The 25,328-nt window shown below is 45.5% G+C and overlaps 1 protein-coding gene across 5 annotated transcripts in view; it reads left to right on the top strand.

Annotated features, from left to right (window-relative positions):
• The window catches only part of pfn4 (profilin family member 4), a 41,240-nt gene extending 17,931 nt beyond the window's left edge, over nt 1-23,309 (top strand). For all 5 annotated transcript variants that reach the window (XM_070885228.1, XM_070885229.1, XM_070885230.1 and 2 more), the window contains exons 3-5: nt 15,566-15,700; nt 16,092-16,197; nt 22,895-23,309. In XM_070885228.1, coding sequence (XP_070741329.1) covers nt 15,566-15,700; nt 16,092-16,197; nt 22,895-22,923 — 270 coding nt within the window. In that variant the 3' untranslated portion in view covers nt 22,924-23,309. The remainder of the gene's footprint in view (nt 1-15,565; nt 15,701-16,091; nt 16,198-22,894) is intronic.
• The last annotated feature ends 2,019 nt before the right edge of the window (nt 23,310-25,328 follow it).

The following is a 25,328-nucleotide window of genomic DNA, read 5'->3' as shown; positions in this document are numbered from 1 at the left end:
TCAAAGTAGAGGTATTCGCATTCATACTTGTGGTGAGTTCCGTATATACGGAATCACCATAAGTATGAATGGGAATACAGGTTGAACCTCCCTTAACCGGCACCCTTGGGATCTGGCCTGTGCTGAATGAGGGATTTTGCCGGATGAGGGGAGGTCATCGGCCCGGGGAAGGAGGGGGGAGGTGGCCCGAGGTCGGGGTGAGGAGGTCAGTGGGCCCCGAAGTGTCGGTGGGCCGATGGCCCCGAAGAGTCGGCGGGCCCTGAAGTGTGGGCGGGCCTCAATGAGTCGGTGCAGCCCGAGTGGGCCCGATGAGTCATTGCGGCCCGCTAGGCAGACCTCCCCGGAGGCAGCGCTGAGCGGAGGAGCGACCGACCCGAGAACGTGGCCCGTCGGGCAGAACCCCCGGAGGGAGCGCTGTGTGGAGGGACGGCCGGCCCAAGAACGTGGACCACCGGCCCGACCTCCCAGAAGCAGCTTTGAGTGGAGGTGCAGCCGGCCCAAGTATGTGGCCCACCGGGCAGACCCCCGCCCGGAGGAAGCGCTGAGCAGAGGAGCTGCCGGCCCAAGGACTGTGGCTGCAGGAGTTCCAGCAAGGCGAGGAGGAGGCAGTCGATAACCCTGTTACCGAGGAAAAAGATTATATTGGTGAGTACCCTGTACGAATCTTTTTTTAATGTATGTTCTGAGAGCGGGGAAGGAAGGATTTTGACCGGCCGCGTTCTGCACATACGCCACCAGGAATGGTGCCGGACGAGGGGTGGTGCCGGATAAGGGAATCCTGGATAAGAGAGGTTCAACTTGTACTCTGAAAAATACATAAACACCTAAAATACATTTTTTTAAAACATCACATATTTAAAATTAATCAAAATGGAATTTAATTAATTTTTTTTTAACTAAGTTTTTGAAAAATAAATTTACATATTTTAAAGGGTCTAAAAATAAACTTTCCTTATTTCACAGGTTTTTTAATGTTTAATTTATTGAAAAAAAATTATTTTTACGTCCTTTAAATGTCTTACGCTGGCATAAGAAATTCATGGTCATTTGCTGGGCAGAAGTTGGGCAAATAGCCCAACTCTCTGCCAGTGAATGCCCATTTCTGTCAGATTTGTAGGATCTTGATAAGATTCTAGATAGATCACAAGTTCCGGGATTTGGCGCAGGCATAGTACATGCCTAAATCTGGAACTTGCCGGGCCCCTATGGGTTCATGAGTACCTCGTACACACACACATAGGGGCCGCAAATTCAGAGCCAATTTAGTACCTCAGCCATGCCTTCATCCTCCATGCGTAGGTCTCCTTTTTGGTCTTTAATCATCCCCACCCTCCTCTTGCTACCTATTTATTTATATGCTTATAGAAGACTTTTGAATTCCCTTTTATGTTAGCAATTCCCTTTTTTGTTAGCATTTCATGACCTCAGGACATCCCAAAGTGCTTTACAGCCAATTAAGTACTTTTGAAGTGTAGTCACTGTTGTTATGTAGGCAACATAGAAATGTAGGTGGAGGTGAGCAATGTAGCAGAGTTAAAAATAAGCAGTCTTGGTGATGGATAGAATGTAGGATATAAAGCCCTGTTCATGGTCAAACAATACAACATGGTTACAAGGCGTGCTCAGTAATTTCAAAAACTGTTGAAGTAACAATAACAATTCAGTTCATGTCTTTGGCTAGATACTTTATAGTACTGACAGAAGGTTGGAAGCTGACTACAAGTATTTGAATTTTGGGAAAGATGTGCATAGAGTTAGCAGGCAGTGTCATATTCTAAGATTGTAGAGGGAAAAAGGAAGTCAGACAAGGGGATGTCATTGAAGGGGGATGGATGGGTCAAGAATGGGTTTTTAAGAAGGGTATGAAAGGCGGTTGATGGCGATTTTGAAAGTACAGAGTCCATGGAGAGAAAACCACTGACAATGTCAGTAGTACTGCATGAAAAAAGGCTCGCCACAGGTGTACACTGTTTGGCCACACCCACTAAGGTGTAACAACCACATCTGCAGACTTTGGCACATATACCTGGCAATGACCATGGCAAACTGTCTTCATTGATATGCAGTTTGCTGTTTCCATTATTTATGCTTCTGAACTTATTCTAATGAACTCACCTTGGAAAATTGGGTGGAAAAAGCAAAGCTCAGTTTGTATCAGTAAAAAAATGTTTTTTTAATCATGGGTATAAACTGCAATCTATATAGGAAAATCTAAGCTGCTGTGGGTATATTGATTAATAACGGATATCAAGTCACATTTATAATGTAGTTTCAAGGTATGGCTGAAATATTTAGCTGTCACACATTCTGTTGTACTGGACTTAACCTTACCTGTATCAAACTAAGGCATGTTGTCGAAATCTCGACTCTCAATTTAACTAAAAATCTGAAACTCTGACACAAACAGCTCCGGTAGATGTCCCTTTAATAGTTTTACTTGCTGCAAGGAAAAGCCTTGCTAAGTCAAAGGCTCGGCGAAGACTTCTTCAGAGGTACAAAATCACATTATCTTTATACGGAAGAACAAACAAAGAAATTATGGCTCCATCACGTGTATCAGTTCTGCCCTTGCGGTCAGCAAATACAGATAAGGAGTTCTTCAATCACTTAATTAACACCACATCCTTGTTTTGCTCTATATCTATACAACCTTTATCTAGTATTTCTAAGGTTTAGCATAGCAACAGTTATTAGTAGGGAGTATAATTCTAACAGAACATTCTTTCTGTTAGGGAGGATAAATTCAAGGTTTCCTCACTCACATAGATGGCTCCTGCATTTCTAAATTAGTCGGCTATCAGTCAAGGTTAATATGTTTATGCAGAAACAGGCTGTCTGCTGCAGGGGCTTCTGGGAGAACCGAGACTCCATTGTGTTTTATTACAAAAGGGTACATTTAACAGAAAGTGTAACTTCAAAAAATACATTTTCACAATGTTTGTTATGTTAGAAATAGCCAAGTTAAGGCTATCTCTGGTCACTTTAATAATCAGTTTTCACTGGAAACCAGTCTGGTGCATTTTGGGCTGGAAATTTGGTATCGCCCAATTTGAGGCATTTATCCTGTCCGGGTGGTAACTATAGCACCTTCGTAAAGTTTGCCCCAGGTACCACAAAATTAGATTTCAGCGTCCCAAGAGGGAAAGGGAGCACTAAATCAGTTGTTGCACAATTGTCTTAGGGCTATGGAACCGAAAGTCTCAGCGATAAATTTCCAGAATGAATATGCATGCTGCGAAGACTGCTATATATCTCGTGTGTTAAGTTCAAAATAACTCCACGAGATTGTGTTATAAGCTCAAACCATTGTGACCTTGGTCTCTTTAATATAACTCCAAAGTGAGGCAGCAGCATGGTGGGCTGCCTTTTATATCTGCTTGCTCCAGGATGCACAGGTGACCCATAGGTCTCCTACAGGTGTACCCCCTAGTGGCAAGTCTTACACATAGGTGAGGTTTACATACATAACATCACTTTCCCCCCAAAGTCTTAAGTAGAAGTTATTTACAGGTTGAGGCGATCTGGCATTCTGAGTTCCCAGCTCGTTCGCCTGAGTTGAAGTCCTGGCATGGGTGAGTTGGTCGGATCATTGCTGCACAGCAGCGCGGCTGGTCTGATCAGACTGTCGGGCATGGTGGGTTCATCCTCATGGTTGATAGCGAGTTCGATTGCTGGTTGGATGTGTGTTGGTGGATCATAGATGGTAAAGTCTTCTTCAAACTGTTCTTGGATGTCCGTGAATCGCAGTTTGATCTGATCCAAGTGCTTTCTGCACGTTTGCCCATTCATAACCAATTTAACAACAAATATTCTATTCCCCTCCTTGGCTAAGATAGTGCCAGCAATCCACTTGGGACCGTGACCGTAATTTAGAACCAACACCGGATCATTAACCTCAAGGTCACGCAATACCGCCGCGCGATCGTGGTACACATTATGCCGGTGCTGCTGGGTTTCTACATGATCATTGAGATCTGAGTGGACTAAGGAGAGCCTGGTTTTGAGTGCTCTCTTCATTAACAATTCTGCAGGGGGAACCCCGGTGAGCGAGTCGGGGCGCGTCCGGTAGCTGAGCAGGACCCAAGATAACCGGGTCTGCAAGGAGCCGTCCGTTACGCATTTCAAGCTCTGCTTGATGGTTTGGACTGCCCGTTCTGCTTGACCGTTGGATGCGGGCTTAAATGGGGCAGACCTGACATGCTTAATGCCATTGCGGGTCATGAACTCGTTGAATTCCGAGCTGGTGAAACATGGTCCTTTGTCACTAACAAGGACATCGGGCAAATCACGGGTGGCGAACATGTGGCTTTCAGTGGTGGCAGTGGACGTACATGATGACATTATTATACATTCAATCCATTTAGAATAAGCGTTCATTGCTTCTAGAAACATCTTCCCTAGAAAGGGGCCAGCAAAATCTACGTGGACCGTGGACCACGGTTTGGAGCGCCATGACCACAGGCTTAGTGGGGCCTCCCTGGGTGCATTGCTCAACTGTGAGCAAGTGTTGCATTGATGTACGCATGACTCCAGTTCGGAGTCAGTGCCGGGCCACCAAACGTGCGACCTGGCGATAGCCTTCATCATGACTATGCCTGGGTGGGTACTGTATAGGTCGCGTATAAACGTTTCACTGCCGTTTTTTTGGCAAAACCACGCGATTCCCCCATAGGAGACAATCCGATTGGATGGACAATTCATCCTTACGTCGGTGAAATGGCTTAATTTTATCATGCATTTCCCCGGGAACGGCCGACCAGCTCCCATTGAGGATGCAGCTTTTTACTAGTGATAGCACAGGGTCTTGGCTAGTCCAGGTCCTGATCTGGCGAGCCATGATGGATGACCGTCGCTTTCAAAAGCATCCATTACCAGAAACAAGTCTGCGGGTTGCGCCATTTCCACCCCGGTGGTGGGCAATGGCAGCCGACTGAGGGCGTCAGCGCAGTTCTCAGTGCCTGGTCTGTGGCGGATTACATAGTCATATGCAGACAATGTTAGTGCCCATCTTTGGATGCGGGACGAAGCAGTTGATACTTCACTGCTCTCAGAAAGCAAAGGTAAGTAGTTTGTGGTCGGTTTCGAGCTCGAACCGGAGACCAAATAGATATTGGTGTATTTTCTTAACCCCGTATACACATGCCAACGCTTCTTTCTCAACCATACTGTAGGCTCTTTCAGCCCTGGATAAACTTCTGGATGCAAATGCAACCGGTTGCAGTTTGCCTGACACATTTGCTTGCTGTAACACACAACCGACCCCATACAACGACGCATCACAAGCTAGTACTAAATGTTTACATGGGCCATACAATACAAGTAACTTGTTAGAGCATAGCCGGTTTCTGGCTTTATTAAAGGTTGTCTCTTGAGATTTACCCCAAACCCAGTTGTCACCCTTGCGAAGCAATAAATGCAAGGGTTCCAGCAAAGTGCTCAACCCCGGTAGAAAGTTACCAAAATAGTTGAGGAGTCCCAGGAACGAACCAGCTCTGTCACATTCTGTGGTTTGGGTGCATACTTGATGGCCTCCGTCTTGGAGTCCGTGGGTCTGATGCCGTCTGCTGCAATCTTTCTCCCCAGAAATTCGACCTCTGGCACCAGGAAAACACACGGAGTGTTTCAGCCTGAGTCCCACTCTGTCCAGTCACTTTAGAACCTCTTCCAGGTTGTGCAAGCGTTCGGTGGTGTTGCGACCAGTGATCAAGATGTCGTCTTGGAACACCATGGTTTTTGGAACCGATTTCAGCAGACTCTCCATGTTCCTCTGGAAGATGGCCGCAGCCGAGCGAATCCCAAAGGGGCATCTGTGGTACACGAACAGTCCTTTGTGTGTATTGATGCACGTCAATTTCTTTGACAGTTCAGCCAGCTCCTGTGTCATGTAAGCAGAGGTTAAGTCTAGCTTGGTGAATGACTTTCCCCCTGCTAGCGTTGTGAATAAGTCCTCCGCTTTGGGTAGTGGGTACTGGTCCTGTAACGAGACTCGGTTGATCGTTACCTTGTAGCCCCCGCAGATTCTGACCATCCCATCGCTCTTTAGCACCAGCACGATTGGACTGGCCCACTCGTTGAACTCGACTCGATCTGATTCCCTCTTGTTGAAGTCTGTCCAGCTCGATCTCGACTTTCTCTCGCATCATAGATGGGTCTGCTCGGGCATTGTGATGAACGGGCAGTGCCCCAGGAACAAGATGGATCTGCATTTTGGCGCCTGTGAAGTTGCCGATGCCCAGCTTGAATAACGGCGGGAATTTGTTTAGCACCTGGGCGCATGGGGCGTCATCCACCGAAGACAGTGCTTTGATGTTGTCCCAGTTCCATTGGATCTTTCCTAGCCAGCTTCTGCCGAACAGCGTTGGGCCATTGCCGAGTACAATCCATAGTGGTAAATCATGCACTATTCCGTCGTATGACACTTTCACTACCGCACTGTCGATAACAGGTATGAGTTCTTTGCTTAAGTGCGCAGCGTTGTGTGAATCGGGCTCAGTTTTGGCCTCTGTACCTTGTTGCCTCACAGTTTCTCAAAAGCCTTCTGGTTTTTGATTGATTGAATCGCCCCCGTGTCCAATTCCATGGAGACTGGAATGCAGTTAAGTTTAACTTTTAACATTATCGGAGGGCTTTTGATGGTGATGGTGTGTACCCCATACACTTCCTCTTAATCCTCAGGTTGAGTTGCCTCTCCTGCTCGTTCAGCGTGATCCGCGCTGGATCGGTCGTTCTCTGCTGACTCGGCCACATGGCGAGTCAGAAGTCGCTTGCACATTCGCTGGAGGTGCCCCATTGTTCCACAGCCCTTGCACACATAGTGCTTGAATCGACATTGATGGGCTCTGTGACTGCCCTCGCAGCACCAGCATGGATTCGCATTAGCACTCCACAGCGGCCTCTGAGTCACCCTAGGCCTGGCCTCTGCGGTCGTGTGGGCCCTACCATGTACAGTTCTGCCTGCTGAAAGCATTATTTTATGCACAGTACTTGCCGGTGAGCTACAATGCTGTAAAGATATCTGTTTCGTGTTGTCGCTCGTGGATATGAAGGCCTGGGCTATCGTGATGGCCTTGCTCAGATCTAAGGCTTCGGCAGACAGCTGTTTGCGAAGAAATATCTTGTGGCCGATTCCAAGCATGCAAAAGTCCCGGAACATTTCCCCCCCAAGGATCCTGCAAATTTGCACTATCCCACGAGGCGTCTTAGGTCGGCGACAAAGCTCGCCACGTTCTGGCCCTCGGAGCGATGGTGCGTGTAAAAGCGATACCTGGCCATTAAGATGCTTTCCTTCGGCTGGAGGTGTTCCCGAGCCAGCGCACACAGCTCTTTGTAGGTCTTGTCCGGTGCCGGCAGATATTTGAGGAGGCCATATATCGAAGACCCACATACAATGAGCTTGATCGCCGTCTCAGCCGTGTCCAGCTCGTTGGCCACGAAGTACTGGTCGAGACGCTCAACGAAGGCTTCCCAATCATCACCCTCAACAAATCTCTGAAGAATACCAACGGCAGCCATTTCTGCATGAAAGTTCATGATCTGTAACTCGTCGCCAGTTGTTAAACATAGAAAATAGGAGCAGGCCATTCGGCCCTTCGAGCCTGCACCACCATTCAATAAGATCATGGCTGATCATTCACCTCAGTTTTCCTTTCCTGCTTTCTCTCCATACCCCTTGATCCCTTTAGCCGTAAGGGCCATATCTAACTCCCTCTTGAATATATCCAATGAACTGGCATCAACAACTCTCTGCGGTAGGGAAGGCCACAGGTTAACAACTCTCTGAGTGAAGAAGTTTCTACTCATCTCAGTCCTAAATGGCTTGCCCCTTTAGAATGTTGCTGTAATGTGGCTCTTTTTGCTTTTTGCCTTGGGATTCTCTGCCCTCCACTTTTACTTTTCTTCTTTCTATCTTTTGCTTCTGCCCCCATTCTACTTCCCTCTGTCTCCCTGCATTGGTTCCCATCCCCCTATTAGTTTAACCCCTCCCCAACAACACTATCAAACACTCCCCCTAGGACATTGGTTCCGGTCCTGCCCAGGTGCAGACCGTCCGGTTTGTACTGGTCCCACCTCCCCCAGAACCGGTTCCAATGTCCCAGGAATTTGAATCCCTCCCTTCTGCACCACTCCTCAAGCCATGTATTCATCTGAGCTATCCTGCGATTCCTACTCTGACTAGCACGTGGCACTGGTAGCAATCCTGAGATTACTACTTTGGAGGTCCTACTTTTTAATTTAACTCCTAACTCCCTAAATTCAGCTTGTAGGACCTCATCCCATTTTTTACCTATATCCTTGGTACCTATATGCACCACGACAACTGGCTGTTCACCCTCCCCCTTCAAAATGCCCTGCACCCGCTCCGAGACATCCTTGACCCTTGCACCAGGGAGGCGACATACCATCCTGGAGTCTCGGTTGCGGCCGCAGAAACGTCTGTCCATTCCCCTTACAATAGAATCCCCTACAACTATAGCTCTCCCACTCTTTTTCCTGCCCTCCTGTGCAGCAGAGCCACCCACGGTGCCTTGGCTGCTGCTGCTCTCCCCTAATGAGTCATCCCCCTCAACAGTACCCAAAGCAGTGTATCTGTTTTGCAGGGGGATGACCGCAGGGGACCCCTGCACTGCTTTCCATCCATTGTTCTTCCTGTTGGTCACCCATCCCCTATCTGGCTGTGTACCCTTTACCTGCGGTGTGACCAACTCACTAAACGTGCTATTCACGACATCCTCAGCATCATGGATGCTCCAGAGTAAATCCACCCGCAGCTCCAGTGCTGCAATGCGGTCTATCAGATGCTGCAGGCGGATACACTTCCCGCACACGTAGTCGTCAGGGACACCGGAAGCATCCCTGACTTCCCACATAGTACAGGAGGAGCACAACACGTGTCCGAGCTGTCCTGCCATGACTTACCCTTAGAATAATTTAATTTGGCAACAACAATGCTAAATGTTACTTACTGATAAAGAAAAGAAAAAACAAAAGCTACTCACCAATCACAAGCCAATCACTTACCCCCTTGGCTGTGACGTCACCTTTTGATTTCTTTCTACTTCTTTTTTGCCTTCTCTCCCCGCTGCAGCTGCACCGGCTGGGCTTTATAGGCTGCTCGCCTCACAAACCCCCGCCTCCTGACGGCCGCTGCTCTCCTCGAACTGTTGGGCCTTTATAGGCTGCTTGCCTCACGAACTCCCGCCTCCCGACTGCCGCCGCTCTCCTCGAACTGTTAGGCCTTTATAGGCCGCTCGCCTCACGAACTCCCGCTTCCCGACTGCCGCCGCTCTCCTCGAACTGTTGAGCCTTTATAACACCGTGGACAGCCGATTCTTAAAGGCGTGGTAAAATAAGTGTGCACATGTGCAGTTTCAACTTCTGTCTACTCAGAGCAGGAAAATGGAGGAAGAAGCAAGTCGCCAGTGTGCCCACCGTTTCTTGCCCACAGCCATCGAGGCAGTGGAGAGGTGGTGGAATGTGCTGCAACCTTCCAGTGGACGGAGGGCCGCTCCTAGACTCTTTAGAAGGCTATGGAGGGAGTTGGCTCAGCATGTCTCCGCCAGGAACACGGTGGCCAGAACTGCGACACAACGTCGCAAGAAATTCAACGACTTCACTAGGATCATCAGGATGAGTACTCTTTCTATTAACGTTGCAATGCCATAATGTGAACTTCACTGTCTCACACAATGTAAAGTCTTTGCAGTACCTACTCCTTCACTTTGTGTACCAGGCCATGGTCTTCATTGGCGAAGCCAACATAAAATTTCAGGCTCACTTCAGCAGCCATTCCCTACCCATCCAAGCGTTGCTGATCTTCTTGTTCCCTACTCAGCCTGACCCCTCCTCGCACTATCGTTTCACTCTTGATATGCATTCACAACACTTCAGCCTCATCCTTCATCTTGGGTGGTTGTCACCTCACCCCACCATTCACACATCCACTCTGCACAGACATGCAGATTCAAATGGAGATCTGCACACTTCCATAGAGTAGCAGCTATTCAACTATGGAAGGCACATGTGGCACACGATGAGCTGCACACTCACTCACACCTTCGTGTTTTTTATTGCAGTCAAAACTAGCATACAACAGGCGCGAATAGGTGCGCACTGGAGGAGGGGAGCCCGACACCCAGGGTCTCACGGAGGTGGGGGGAACGAGTGTCCGCCATCATGGGCACATGAGCTGGTGCAGAGCGATCGGCAAAGCCGAGCCCACTGTATACAGTGACGGTATGTTAATGCCCTTTGCGTTTTATGTGAGACCCTGTAAGAACATAAGAACATAAGAAATAGAAGCAGGAGTAAGGCCATACGGCTCCTCGAGCCTGCTCCAGCATTCAATAAGATCATAGCTGATCATCGACCTCAACACCACTTTCCCACCTGATCTCCATATCCCTTGATTCCATTACAGTCCAAAAATCTATTTATCTCAGCCTTGAATATATTCAGAAACTCAGCATCCACAGCCTTCTGGGCAGAGAATTCCAAAGATTCGCAACCCTCTGAGTGAAGAAATTCCTCCTCATCTCTGTCTTAAATGGCCTACCCCTTATCTTGATACTGTGCCCCCTAATTCAAGACACTCCAGCCAGGAGAAACAACCTCTCAGCATCTACTCTGTCAATCCCCTTCAGAATCTTATATGTTTCAATGAGATCACCTCTCATTCTTCTTAACTCCTGAAAGTATAGGCCCATTCTACATAATCTCTCATCATAAGAAAGCCCTCTCATCCCAGGAATCAATCTGGTGAACCTCCGTTGCACCGCCTCCAAGGCAAGTATATCCTTCCTTAGATAAGGAGATCAAAACTGTGCACAGTTCTCCAGGTGTGGTCTCACCAAGGCCCTGTACAATGGGAACAAGACTTCCTTACACTTATACTCCAACCCCCTTACAATAAATGACAACATGCTATTTTGCCTTCCTTATTGCTTGCTGCCCATGTCCTAACTCGCACCAAGTCCCACTTATCCATCACCCTTGTGTTCGCTGACCTACATTGGCAATGCCTCGATTTCAAAATTCTCTTCCTTATTTTCAAATCCCTTCATGGCCTCACTCTTCCCTATCTCTGTAATCTCCTCCAGCCTCACAACCTCCTGAGATGTCTGCGTTCCTCTAATTCTGCCCTCCTGAGCATCCCTGATTGTAATGGCTCAACCACTGGTGGGCGTACCTTTTGTTGCCTAGGTCCCAAGCTCTGGAATTCCCTGCCTAAACCTCTCTGCATCTCTACCTTTCTTTCCTCCTTCAAGACATTCCTTAAAACATACCTCTTTATCACCTACTAATTCTACTTATGCAGCTCGGTGTCAAATTTTTATCGCTTAATACTCCTGTGAAGCGGCTTGCAACATTTCACTACGTTAGAGGCACTATGTTAATACAAGTTGTTATTGTTGCTGTACCTGCATGCTATCTTTCTGTGTTCCTTGCACAAGGACATCCAAATCCATCTGGACACCAATATTTAAAGGTTTCTCACCATTTAAAAAAATAACCTCCCATTTCCCTACATTATACTCCATCTGCCACCTTACTGCCCACTCACTTAGTCTATCTATATCCATTTGCAATCGCTTTGTGTTCTCCTCACAGTTTAGTGTCCCACCTAGCTTTGTATCGTCAGCCAACTTATTGGATACATACTCGGTCCCTTCATCTAGGTCATTAATATAGATTGTAAATTGCTGAGGCCACAGCACTGATCCTTGCAGCAGTCCACTAGTTACAGCCTGCCCTGAAAATGACCCGTTTATCCCTACTCTCTGTTTTCTATCCGCTAACCAATCCTCTATCCATGCTAACCTCAAATCCCATGAGCCCTTATCTTGTGGAATAATCTTTTACGTGGCACCTTATCAAATGCCTTTTGGAAATCCAAAAATATTACATCTACTGGTTGCCCTTTATTTACCCTCCTAGTTACATCCTCAAAAAACTCTTAATAACTTTGTCAAACATGATTTCCTTTCATTAAATCATGTTGACGCTGCCTAATCATGTTATGATTTTCTAAGTGCCCTGATACCACTTCCTTAACAATGGATTCCAATATTTTCCCAACAATTGATGTCAGCCTAACTGGTCTGTAGTTCCCTGTTTTCTCCATTGTCTATTTTTTCTCTTTTTATCAATTTTTTTGGTCATCCTTTGCTGGTTTCTGAAACTCTTCCAATCTTCAGACTTACTACTATTCTTCAAAACATTATAAGCTTCTTCCTTCAATCTAATGATATCCTTAACTTCTTTCGTTAGTCACGGATAGATCACTTTTCTTGTGGAGTTTTTGATTCTCAATGGAATGTATTTTTGCTGAGCATTATGAAATATTTATTTAAATGCTAGCCACTGCTTATCGACTGCCATACCTTTTAATGTATTTTTACAATCTACCTTAGCCAATTCGCCCTTCATAACTATGAAATTTGCTTTATTTAAGTTTAAGACTCCAGTTTCGGATTTAGGCAAGTCACTCTCAAACATAACATGAAATTCTTTCATATTATGATCACTCTGTCCCAGAGGATCCTTTACTATGAGATTGCTAATTAACTTTGTCTCATTACACAATAAAGATCTAAAATAGCCTGTTCTCTGGTTGGTTACATGACATATTGTTCTAGGAAACTGTCCCGATTGTATTTCACGAACTTATCCTCCAGATTACCTTTGACAATTTGATTTGTCCAGTCTATATGAAGATTAAAGTACCCCACGATTATTGCATTACCGTTGTTGCAAGCTCCTACTATTTCTTGATTAATACCCTTGATACCACATGCCTTATCCCCTTTACATATAAATGTCCAATGCCACCTCCTTCTTCCCTTTCTGTCCCCTCCCCTGCTGCTAACCACAGTTTTGTTGCTTTGTACTTAGAGATGATGAGCCAGAAGTGCAGCAGCCTGCCTGTGAGCCCTCCACATCCAACTACGGGGGAGACGAGGAGGAAAGGGACGACAGTGGTATGCCAGACGGGACACTCCATCAGCAACACCGAATGGAGACACATCTCGGTGGAAGACATGACATTCCTGGGGGTTGAAGAGCATGAGGCTCCTGGCCCCAGTGGCCTGCAGCAATGCCCACTCTAGGGGAAGCTCGGGGGCCAGCTCCCTGGAGGGTGAGTCGACCCAGGAGTCCTGCTCAGAGCCACTAAGATGTGGACCTGGAGCTTATGGGTGCATTGGAAAGGGTCCCGCAGAGCATGGATGCACTTGCTCTGAGGTTGGGGGAGATAGCCTGAAGCACTGTCCGTGCCTCTCAGCAGCCCATCGAGCCCATCCTTGCCCAACTCCAGAGGGAGATGGGCTCAACGAGCGACAGTGGAATCCCAGAGGTAATGGCACGTGCCATCGTTGACGTGACAACAGCTATCACATCACAGGCTGAAACCACGCAAGTCCTTCGTAATCTGATTCAATCACTGGTTGCTGGCATCAACTCAGAATGCTGTGTTTCAGACTCAGTCTGCTCTGAGTCAGTCTCAGATTGATGCCATGCAAACACTGACTGCTGCCATCCTCTCTGTGTTCCCCACAGTCCCAACGGGGAAGTGACTGTGCCGATGCAGGCCAGAAATCTGTGCTCCCACAGATTGCTCGGAATGCTGAGGCTCTGCCCATGGGGCGTGGCAGTGGGCCGCTGGAAATGGAGATGCTGTCCTTGCTCAAGATAACAGTATTCCAGCTCCCACCATTGCCACTCCGCCTTTCCACCTGCTGCGGTCTACACACCAGTCATCTGAGACTGCTACCGCCGATGCTGAAACAGTCGATTCCGCAGGCGCACCTTCCAGGCCCAGAGCTGGTCCAGGGCATCCTGCTCGGCCATCTGTAGCGTCTGTCTTACAGACACAGCAGCCTTCAAGCAGCCTTGTTGCGGGCACTGCGGCCACATTAAGGAGGAGCAGTAGATGTGGGAGGAGGGTTAAGGAAAGGGGTGGAAAATCAGAGAGCAAGTCGCAATAAAGACTTTGGCCACCATGGACAGATGTCCTCATCCTGTAAATATAATTGTAAATATCTCCTTGCAGTTGTTTAATGCCTGCTATTGGTGTATGGGTTGTAAATCTATGGAATTCTCTGCCCCAGAGTGCTGTGGAGGCTGGGTCATTGAATATATTTAAGGTGGAGATAGACAGATTTTTGAGTGATAAGGGAGTAAAGGGTAATGGGGACCAGGCAGGGAAGCGGAACTGAGTCCATGATATGAATAGCCATGATCTTATTCAATGGCGGAGCAGGCTCGATGGGCCAAATAGCCTACTCCTGCTCCTATTTCTTACGTTCTTAAAGATGGTGGGACCGCCTGGTTTCTCCGCTACAGCAGCGGATGCTAAATGAGGCAGCCGCTCCTAATTTTGCGAGCGAGACACTAGCAGGTCACTGCATGCGTACTGACGCCATGATCTGACTGATGTTAGACGGCGAGGCAGTAGCGTTTTGAGCTGCCAGTAAACATGAACCAAATTTCCCGTCGGGACACTACAATCTGCCCAGCCGGGCGTTAAGCCATTCGAGACGCGTTAACACCCCTCCAGGCTGCAAAATGAGGCATTACACAACCAAATTTCTCGCCCATTGTGTTTAATCAGAATTTAAGACGGAATATAACACATTAGTTATACAGCAAAAATATACGACTGTGACAAGTAGCTGGTATCCAATCCTGATTGGACAAACGGATAACGCAGGTGAGCAGTTCTCTGGTTTACGGCCTCTCTTTTTCTCTCATCTAGAGTCTCCTTCGGTAAAGCATGGGATTGCTCTCAAAGAGCAATCGACCAGCACAACTCCCAGTCTTTCCCTCCACCGTTTTGCAAGGATAGGCCTTCAGGGTGTTACTTTTATTGTGTTTTTAGGGGTGGGCCTGGAATCGGATATTGACAGCACCTCTTGGCTTATCGAGGTTCTCCTAAAAACTCTATACCCAATGGGGCCTCGAGATCTTTTTCTATACTTGCTGATGAAGACTCACCCTGAAGGAAGGGTCTTTACAACCATTATACATCCATCTTGTTTAGAGTTTTGAAAGCCAATTCATCCATCTGAGTCTTATCTTGTCTTGTCCTCCGGCATTCTCAGGCAAAATTTGGGGCCATTAAAAGAGAAGCCCTTTGTTAGAACTGTCTTACTCCAGCCAGTTGCCATGGAGACTCTTACCCGTATCAAACACATTCTATGTATTTTATACTAATTAACTTTTAATGTTAAACAAACTCCAAATTCTACCTTAGTATTATACTTGGTTATTAGTAATAATGGAAGAAACATTAGATTGATCTTCATTGGCCAAATTAAAGCCTAAGTCAAAATGTTATGCATTCTCTAATCTAACCACTGTCTCGAGACAATCTCCCAAGGGAAGCAAAACTTAAGTATTCTCGGGTAAAACATAGCTTATGCATGAACCCTTTATGTGACTCGAGTAGAAACATACAATTCTAAACACGGCATTAGTTTCGGGTAACCCTGATTTCTAACAGTTAACAATAGGTTTCTGTAAAATGAAAAATAGTTTCCAATAATATGAAACACTTTGTTTTTGTTAGTTGGAACCAGTGGAAACTCAGGCCTTCGTGAATGCATTCAAGCAGCCAGGCAACATCCGAGAAGGTGGCTTTTCCTTTAAGAATGTAAACTACCTATGTGTGAGAGCAGATATGAATTCAGTGTACGGTAAATATGTAAGCTGAGATTTATTATTATTTATATTAAAATAGTAGGCACATATTCACTTCCTGTTCAATCTTTATGCATTTTAAACTGTACCTACTGTACTGCCCTTTGTGCATCTTTCTACTGCTTGTGTCAAAGACTGATATTGATCTAAGTGAGAAATATTTGAAGAGAATAACTGCAAACAGATGTGAATGAGCTGCTACTGTCTATCAAGTTTAAAATGAAAAGAGTAGAGGAATTGACTTATATTTGGTCAGGTTTTGTGTACTGCATTTTTAAGCCATTTATTCAGGGCATGTCTGGAATCAGCAATTTCTTTTTGTGGAGCTTCGTTAAAACTGATATTGAATTATGAATTAAGCTGTTTAATAACTGGATGCTGGTTTCTTTGAACAGAATAAGGAGGGCCTGCTGTTGGTAAAGACAGAATCATATATTATCTGTGCTACTTACACAGAGGGGATGTATCCAAGTGTGTGCGTTGAAGCTGTGGAGAAACTTGGTGAGTATTGGGAAACTTGTATGTAAAATAACTGAAAGAAACATAGAAACATAGAAAATAGGTGCAGGAGTAGGCCATTCGGCCCTTCGAGCCTGCACCACTATTCAATAAGATCATGGCTGATCATTCGCTCACTACCCTTTTCCTGCTTTCTCTCCATACCCCTTGATCGTCTTAGCCGTAAGGGCCATATCTAACTCCCTCTTGAATATATCCAATGAATTGGCATCAACAACTCTCTGCGGCAGGGAATTCCACAGGTTAACAACTCTCTCTGAGTGAAGATGTTTCTCCTCATCTAGTCCTAAATGGCCTACCCCTTATCCTAAGACTGTGTCCCCTGGTTCTGGACTTCCCCAGCATCGGAAACATTCTACCCGCATCTAACCTGTCCCGTCCCGTCAGAATCTTATATGTTTCTATGAGATCCTCTCTCATCCTTCTAACTCCAGTGAATAAAGGCCCAGTTGATCCAGTCTCTCCTCATATGTCAGTCCAGCCACCCCATGAATCAGTCTGGTGAACCTTCGCTGCACTCCCTCAATAGCAAGAACGTCCTTCCTCAGATTAGGAGATCAAAACTGAGCACAATATTCCAGATGAGGCCTCACCAAGGCCCTGTACAACTGCAGTAAGACCTCCCTGCTCCGATACTCAAATCCCCTCGCTATGAAGGCCAACATACCATTCGCCTTCTTCACCGCCTGCTGTACCTGTATGCCAGCTTTCAATGATGTACCATGACACCCAGGTCTCGTTACACCTCCCCTGTTCCTAATCTGCTGCCATTCAGATAATATTCTGTCTTCGCGTTTTTGCCCCCAAAGTGGATAACCTTACACTTACCCACATTATACTGCATCTGCCATGCATTTTCCCACTCACCTAACCTGTCCAAGTAACCATGCAGCCTCTTAGCTTCCCCCTCACAGCTCACACCACCACACAGTTTAGTGTCATCTGCAAACTTGGAGATATTACACTCAATCCCTTCATCTAAATCATTGATGTATATTGTAAAGAGCTGGGGTCCCAGCACTGAGCCCTGCGGCACTCCACTAGTCACTGCCTGCCATTCTGAAAATGACCCGTTTATCCCAACTCTCTGCTTCCTGTCTGCCAACCAGTTCTCTATCCACGTCCATATATTACCCCCAATACCATGTGCTTTGATTTTGCACACCAATCTCTTGTGTGGGACCTTGTCAAAAGCCTTTTGAAAGTTAAAATACACCACATCCACTGGTTCTCCCTTGTCCACTCTACTAGTTACATCCTCAAAAAATTTCAGAAGATTTGTCAAGCATGATTTTCCCTTCATAAATCTATGCTGACTTGGACCCATCCTGTTACTGCTTTCCAAATGCGCTGCTATTTCATCCTTAATAATTGATTCCAACATTTTCCCCACTACTGATGTCAGGCTAACCGGTCTATAATTACCCGCTTTCTCTCTCCCTCCCTTTTTAAAAAGTGGTGTTACATAAGCTACCCTCCAGTCAATAGGGACTGATCCAGAGTTGATAGACTGTTGGAAAATGATCACCAATGCATCCACTATTTCTAGGGTCACTTCCTTAAGTACTCTGGGATGCAGACTATCAGGCCCCGGGGATTTATCGGCCTTCAATCCCATCAATTTCCACAACACAATTTCCCGCGTAATAAGGATATCCTTCAGTTTCTCCTTCTCACTAGACCCTCAGTCCCCTAGTACCTCCAGAAGGTTATTTGTGTCTTCCTTCGTGAAGACAAGACCAGAGTATTTGTTCAATTGGTCTGCCATTTCTTTGTTCCTCATTATAAATTCACCTGAATCCGACTGCAAGGGACCTACGTTTGTCTTTACTAATCTTTTTCTCTTCACATATCTATAGAAGCTTTTGCAGTCAGTTTTTATGCTCCCAGCAAGCTTCTTCTCGTACTCTATTTTCCCCCTCTTAATTAAACCCTTTGTCCTCCTCTGCTGAATTTTAAATTTCTCCCAGTCCTCAGGTTTGCTGCTTTTTCTGGCCAATTTATATGCCTCTTCCTTGGATTTAATACTATCCTCAATTTCCCTTGTTAGCCACGGTTGAGCCATCTTCCCCGTTTTATTTTAGTCAGGGATGTAGAATTGCTGAAGTTCATCCATGTGATCTTTAAATGTTTGTTATTGCCTATCCACCGTCAACCCTTTAAGTATCATTTGCCAGTCTATTCTAGCCAATTCACGCCTCAAACCATCGAAGTTACCTTTCCTTAAGTTCAGGACCTTAATTTCTGAATTAACTGTGTCACTCTCCATCTTAATAAAGAATTCTACCATGTTATGGTCACTCTTCCCCAAGGGGCCTCGCACAACAAGATTGCTTTCTCAGTACACATCACCCAGTCTAGGATGGCCAGCTCCCTAGTTGGTTCCTCGACATATTGGTCTAGAAAACCATCCCGAATACACTCCAGGAAATCCTCTTCCACCGCATTGCTACCAGTTAGGTTAGCCCAATCAATATGTAGATTAAAGTCACCATGATTAAAGATTGGGTTTAATTGGGACAGAAGTGTAGACCCTTATTGTGGCATCTCTGCATCCCCATTTTTCACTGTGAACACTGCAATAACTAAAATTACAAACATTGACTTAAAATTGATAACTCACCCGAAGCCCACCTGCTGCAGTTTTTGAGTAGGCCTCAATTTAGTTGGCCAGCGATCCTGCAGCAAACAGCTATGCAATGCAAGTTGGGATTCTACAAAGTAGTTAGGACTCCAAAGCAATTTGGAAGTGTTTACCGCTATGTCCGCTGAGTGGTGGAATCACTCAGTGTACAGAGTGCGAGATGGCCAGCATCAGCGGTGCTTAAAAGGATCACTGGAAACAATTCTGGTAACATTAAAAATAAGTTATTTGCCAGTTTTGTGGCTTCAGTTTTCCTATAAATGCTATCCTTGTTCCTTGCTCATAATGGCCACCATCACCCTCCCCCCACCTGCCCCGCACCCCCAGATTGGCCCAGCCCTCCACTTTAACCCATTGCTACAGGCCTACATACTATGGCTGCCTCGTCATATTTTACACCCTTCCAAAATGACAAGCTGCCTATCAAGGCTGGAAATATATGGGTAACTCACCAGAGGAATGCAAATGAGGTCTGATCATCAAAGTGATTTGGGCATATTAGTGGTGACATCAGGCAGACATTCCATTTGCTGGGCCTGTGGTGTATGAAATGATACAATGTGACTAGGTGCAACCTGGTCAGTCTTTAATGGCTTCCAGAAGTGAAGATACAAAGGTGAAATTCAGGTTATATACCGGGCCCAACACGAGTGTACCTATGACCCTAGGACCTCTGACGGTAGTGCCCCCTGTTGGTGGGCAGACCTTATGTACATACATTACAGTGCCCATCTGATGTATGCTGAAAATGAAAATTGACAACTTAATGTCTCAATTTGATGTGGCATACGGACTAGTTAGTTCATCGTTTTGCATCAAATGTCTGAAACTATGAATTCCTGGATAATTCAATAATTCTGTCTTCAAGGTCACAGCTTAATGAATTTTGATTTACTGGAAGTGTGTTCCCATTCCCCAAAGGCTGATATTTGCTGGTTGTCACTCAGCTAAGTGTTGCCATGATGAGTCATATGGTGCAGACATGAGTTTGCAAGCAAGTGATGGAGCAACCCAGTACCTTTTGATGGCTATTAAAATGGAAGATGATGCTGTATGAGGTGGTTAACCTTCTCTGACATTTCATGGAACCAATCCCATAGAGCCAAGTTTCAGGATGCAGCTGACGGTTACTGTCACAGTTTGTACCAGCCATACGCTGCATGATATCTGCAGGCATGCTTGCATCAGATGACATACTCTGTAGTTGGATAAGGTGGTGTAGTGGTTATGCACCTGGAATAGTAATCCTGTTTTAATTAAGGCCTGGACTAATTAGCTATAGAACGCAAGTTCAAATCTCACCATTGTAATTTCAGAATTTGAATTCAATTTGTTTTTTAAATCTGGAATAAAAAGCTGGTATGAATAAAAGCGACCAGGAAGCTAGAGGAATGTCATAAAAACCATACTGGTTCACTTTTGTCCTTTGGGGAAGGAAACTTACCATCCTTACCCAGTCTGGCCTCTATATGACTCCAGTCCCACACTAATGTGGTTGACTCTTAACTTCCCTCTGAAATGTCCTAGCAAGCCACTCAATTGTATCCAGAGCAACTAAGGATGGACAATAAAAGTGGCCATTGCATGCAACACCCACCTCCCAAGAAAAAATAGTCTCTGATGAGCCAGACCTTGTGAAATCAGGGGTCCAAAATTCAGGGTCCATATAAGACCCGTTTCTGCCATTTTGCGGCAGCCATGCGGCAGAATTGAGTGACTGCCGCATTGCAGTCCAATGGCCGCCCCAGCCCAAATTCAGGTCGGAGATTTTCGGCCTGTCCCCAATTCCGCCGCGCTAATGATGACCACCGAAAGCGCGTCATCAAAATGTGCACCGCCGCTCTCCCTCAACTGCAGAATACTCCACCCGAAATTTAGGTTAAAAAATCGTTGCCCCACCGCACGGTGCCCCCGACAGCTCTCTCTGTCTGCTCTCTCTCTGCCCTGGCGGTGCGGCGGCCATTAAAGGTGAGGGCCGAATGCCGCGGCCGACATCTTATTTATTTTGCCAGCCGATTTCCATGTCGGCCGGACTATTGTTCCCTCGAGTTCGGCCAGCCTGCCTGCACACCCTCTTGGGTGCCAGGCTGCTGGCCCGGCCGAAACCCTCCCTGGTGGCCCAGTGGCTGAACCTAAAAAATGGCCAATTCTCTCCCCTTTAATGGAGAGGAGAGACGTGGTGACACACATACGCTGTGACTGCAGCACTGCTCCACCGCTGTGCTGCAGTCTCGATCCCGCCCCAACTTCCGTCCCTCAGCCTGACTTACTGCTGCGCTTCCGCCCCCACTATGACCGACTTCCGGTCCAACGTTAAAAAAAGTACAAAGTCCCGAAAATCGATGGAAAGCCCGTCTCAATGCTCTCGGCGGAAAAAACTTTTTAAAAAATGTAGGTGCGCCAGCTTTCTGGCAGCCCTGAACTTTGGCCCCCCAGATCTTCATGGTCATTGCCAGGTGTGGCAGAGCCTACAGTTTTGGTTGGTGGCATCTTGGTGGGTGTTGATCACAGTTGGTATGCCATATCATGCATTGAAAGCATGCCATGGAAGGAAGCATCCAACATTACAGTTAGTCAGTTGTGCACATCTGTTAATTGTGGCATCAGGGATCTGCTGTCCCAGCTATTTTGGGAATAGAAATAACCTTGTTGATTCCTATTAAGAAATGTTGATTTACCAGTAAATTCAAAAACAAATTCACTAATCATCAACCAAAGTGAGGTATGTTCACCTCTCTCTGCAGCTGCAACTGTGCATATAATAGTAGCTGGACAGAGGGCACCTCTCATGCAGCACGATCTGCCTGGCATTCCTTCATAGCTCTTCTTTTTCCTTTAGATACCTCAGGTAGGAGGAAACCCATTGGTGACAGTAATGTGGCTGGGGCAAAAACAAAGTTTGAACCAGTGGCACACAGGGTTGTGGCAGTCTAAGCACCAGTGGGGCAAAAATGAAGAAAATTAATAAGAAATTACTAAAAAAAAATCACATGCCTTAACATTTTTGTGTCTTTTCCATGACCTTCTGTATACTATTCCAATAAGAAAAGAAATATTGTTTCATTTAGATATGGAAAATTGATAAGAGTTAACTGTTAGAAAAGGATTGCTTCTGAAAAAATAGCAGAACTCAAGTTACTGAGGCCTGATTGCACGGATACTAGACTATTGAAAAGTCAGAGAGAAGATGGCAGAGGCTCTGGCCACAATTTTCAATCCTCCTTAAATATGCAGATTCTGCATGGATTTGATAGTAGTTGATATTCTAGACAGGAGAAATGGATAAACTGGGTAACTGTATAAACCAGTTAGTCTAATATCAGTAGTAGGCAAACTCTTAGAATTCATCATTTGAGATAAAATTAGTGAGCATTTAGAAATGCATAGGGTATCAAGGACAGCCACTGTGGATTTATTAAAGGCAAGTTGTGTTTGACAAATTTATTATTTTCTTGAATACATGAGCAATTGGATGCATAAAAGGCATGCAGTAGATTTAGCATACATAGATTTTCAGAAGCCATTTATTAAGATGTTTCACAACAGACTAGTTAGAAAAAATGAAGAATATGGTACAAGAGAAAATGTAGTAGCATTGATATAAAGTTAGTTGTATGATTAAAAAAACAAGTGCTAGAATAGATGGGTACAGCTCATACTGGGGAAGGATTGGAGGTGATGTAGTCCCGGGATCAGTGCCAGCCTTTACAAGGACAACTATTGCTATTTCAGTAAACAACACTCTGTAAAAGCATGAATTATTTTCAATTTACTTTTTATCTTACTAGATAAATTTCAAAAGAAGCATCAAATCTAAGTAGCATATTTTTGGAAAAGATTTCAGCTTTCTCCAGTCAATGAATCATAGAAAATATATAATTTTTCCAGTCCATAAATATTTTAGACTTCAAAAACAAGTAGCAGTGTAGCCTCCATAAACATAAATAAATATGTGCCTCTTACAAGAGTACAGCATGATTATGTTGCATTTGTGAAAAAATAATCATCTAACACCAATATGTTTCTTTATTTAAGGTGAATACTTTAAAACAAAGGGTAAATGAAAGGATCAAAGACTGGCTTGTGGATTTATTGGTGATACATACGAATACAAAAAAGGCAAGAATGAGAAAAGGCCACTCCTTCCAAAGACTGTACATCATGAACTCCATTCCACTCATTTCTATTGCATATACACAGTGAACATTTCATCAGAAAATATGGAGGGCTTGTTATTGTTAAAATATAGCATGTTTCATAAATCACCATAAGGAATCTATTAAGAAGGAGTTTCCTTATAAAAGTAGAATTCAAAAACTAGTATAAAAATGTTACTCCTTCACACTATTGACAAACTGAAGTTTCTTCAGGGTTCAAAGTCAGACTGGCAAGCCTCTTGTGTCTTCGTATTCCTGTGTTAATTAAATGAATGCATTTTTGTCAAAAAAAATCGCATTATGGTCTGTGTTGCTTGTTATTACATATATTTTCATAGAATATACAGCACAGAAACAGGCCATTCGGCCCAACTAGTCTGTGCTGATGTTTATATTCCACATGAGTCTCCTCCCATTCCATCTATCTCATTTCAGCCTTTCCGCATATCTTTCTATTCCCTTATCTGTCATGTACTTGTCCAGTTTCCTTTTGAAAGCATCCAAGCTATTTGCCTCAACCACTTCCTATGGTAACGAGTTCTGCATTCTAACCACTCTCTGAGTACTGGATGAGCAGAAATGTTCTCCAATTAAATATTGGGAAGACCGAAGCCATCTGTCTGAGGCTGAACAAGACTGTTCGCAACCTTGGTGTCATATTTGACCCTGAAATGAACTTCCGACCACAGATCCGCGCCATAACTAAGACCGCATATTTCCAACTCCGTAACATTACCCGTCTCTGCCCCGCCTCAGCTCATCTGCTGTTGAAACCCACATCCATGCTTTTGTTACCATAACAGTCCTAGCTGGCCTCCCATGTTCTACCCTATGTAAACTTGAGGTCATCGAAAACTTGGCTGCCCATGTCCTAACTCACACCAAGTCCCATTCACACATCACCCCTATGCTTGCTGACCTACATTGGCTCCCGGTTATTCATCCTTGTATTCAAATCCCTCCATGGCCTCGCCCGCTCCCTATCTCTGTAATCTTCTCCAGCCCCTCAACCCCCCGGGATATCTGCGCTCCTCTAATTCTGCTCTCTTGAGCATCCCTGATTTTAATCACTCAACCATGAATGGCCATGCCTTCAGCTGCCTAGACCCTAAGCTCTGGAATTCCCTCCTTAAAACTCTCCGCCTCTCTACCCCTCTTTCCTCCTTTAAGACGCTTCTTAAGACATAGAAATTAGGTGCAGGAGCAGGCTATTCCCCTCAAGCCTGCACCACCATTCAATAAGATCATGGCTGATCATTCAACCTCAGTACCCCTGCTTTCTCTCCATACCCCTTGATCCCTTTGGCCGTAAGGGCCATATCTAACTCCCTTTTGAATATATCGAAGGAACTGGCCTCAACAACTTTCTGCGGTAGAGAATTCCACAGGTTAACCACTCTCTGAGTGAAGAAGTTTCTCCTCATCTCGGTCCGAAATGGCTTACCCCTTATTCTTAGACTATGACCCCTGGTTCTGGAACTCCCCAGCAACGGGAACATTCTTCCTGCCTCTAACCTGTCCAATCTCGTCAGAATTTTATATGTTTCTATAAGATCCCCTCTCATTCTTCTAAACTCCAGTGGATACAAGCCCAGTTGATCCAGTCTCTCCTCATATGTCAGTCCTTCCATCCCGGGAATCAATCTGGTGAACCTTCACTGTACTCCCTCAATAGCAAGAACGTCCTTCCTCAGATTAGGAGACCAAAACTAACATAATATTCCAGGTGTGGCCTCACCAAGGCTCTGTACAACTGCAGTAAGACCTCCCTGCACCTATACTCAAATCCTCTAGCAATGAAGGCCAACATGCCATTTGCCTTCTTCACCGCCTGCTGTGCCTGCATGCCAAACTTCAATGACTGATCTACCATGATATCCAGGTCCCGTTGCACCTCCCCTTTTCTTAATCTGTCACCATTCAGATAATATTCTGTCTCCCTGTTTTTTGCCACCAAAGTGGATAACCTCACATTTATCCACATTATACTGCATCTGCCATGCATTTGCCCACTCACCTAACCTGTCCAAGTCACCCTGCAGCCTCTTAGCATCCTCCTCACAGCTCACACTGCCACCCAGCTTAGTGTCATCTGCAAACTTGGAGATATTACATTCAATTCCTTCCTCTAAATCATTGATGTATATTGTAAATAGCTGGGGTCCCAGCACTGAACCCTGCGGCACCCCACTGGTCACTGCCTGCCATTCTGAAAAGGACCCGTTTATTCCGACTCTGCTTCCTGTCAGCCAACCAGTTCCCTATCCACGTCAATACCTTACCTCCAATACCATGTGTTTTAATTTTGCACA

This window comes from Pristiophorus japonicus, chromosome 7, assembly GCF_044704955.1.
Source record: "Pristiophorus japonicus isolate sPriJap1 chromosome 7, sPriJap1.hap1, whole genome shotgun sequence".
Classification (NCBI taxonomy): Eukaryota; Metazoa; Chordata; class Chondrichthyes; family Pristiophoridae; genus Pristiophorus; species Pristiophorus japonicus.
Note: the sequence above shows the minus strand (reverse complement) of the source record. Positions and strands in the feature narration are given on the sequence as shown.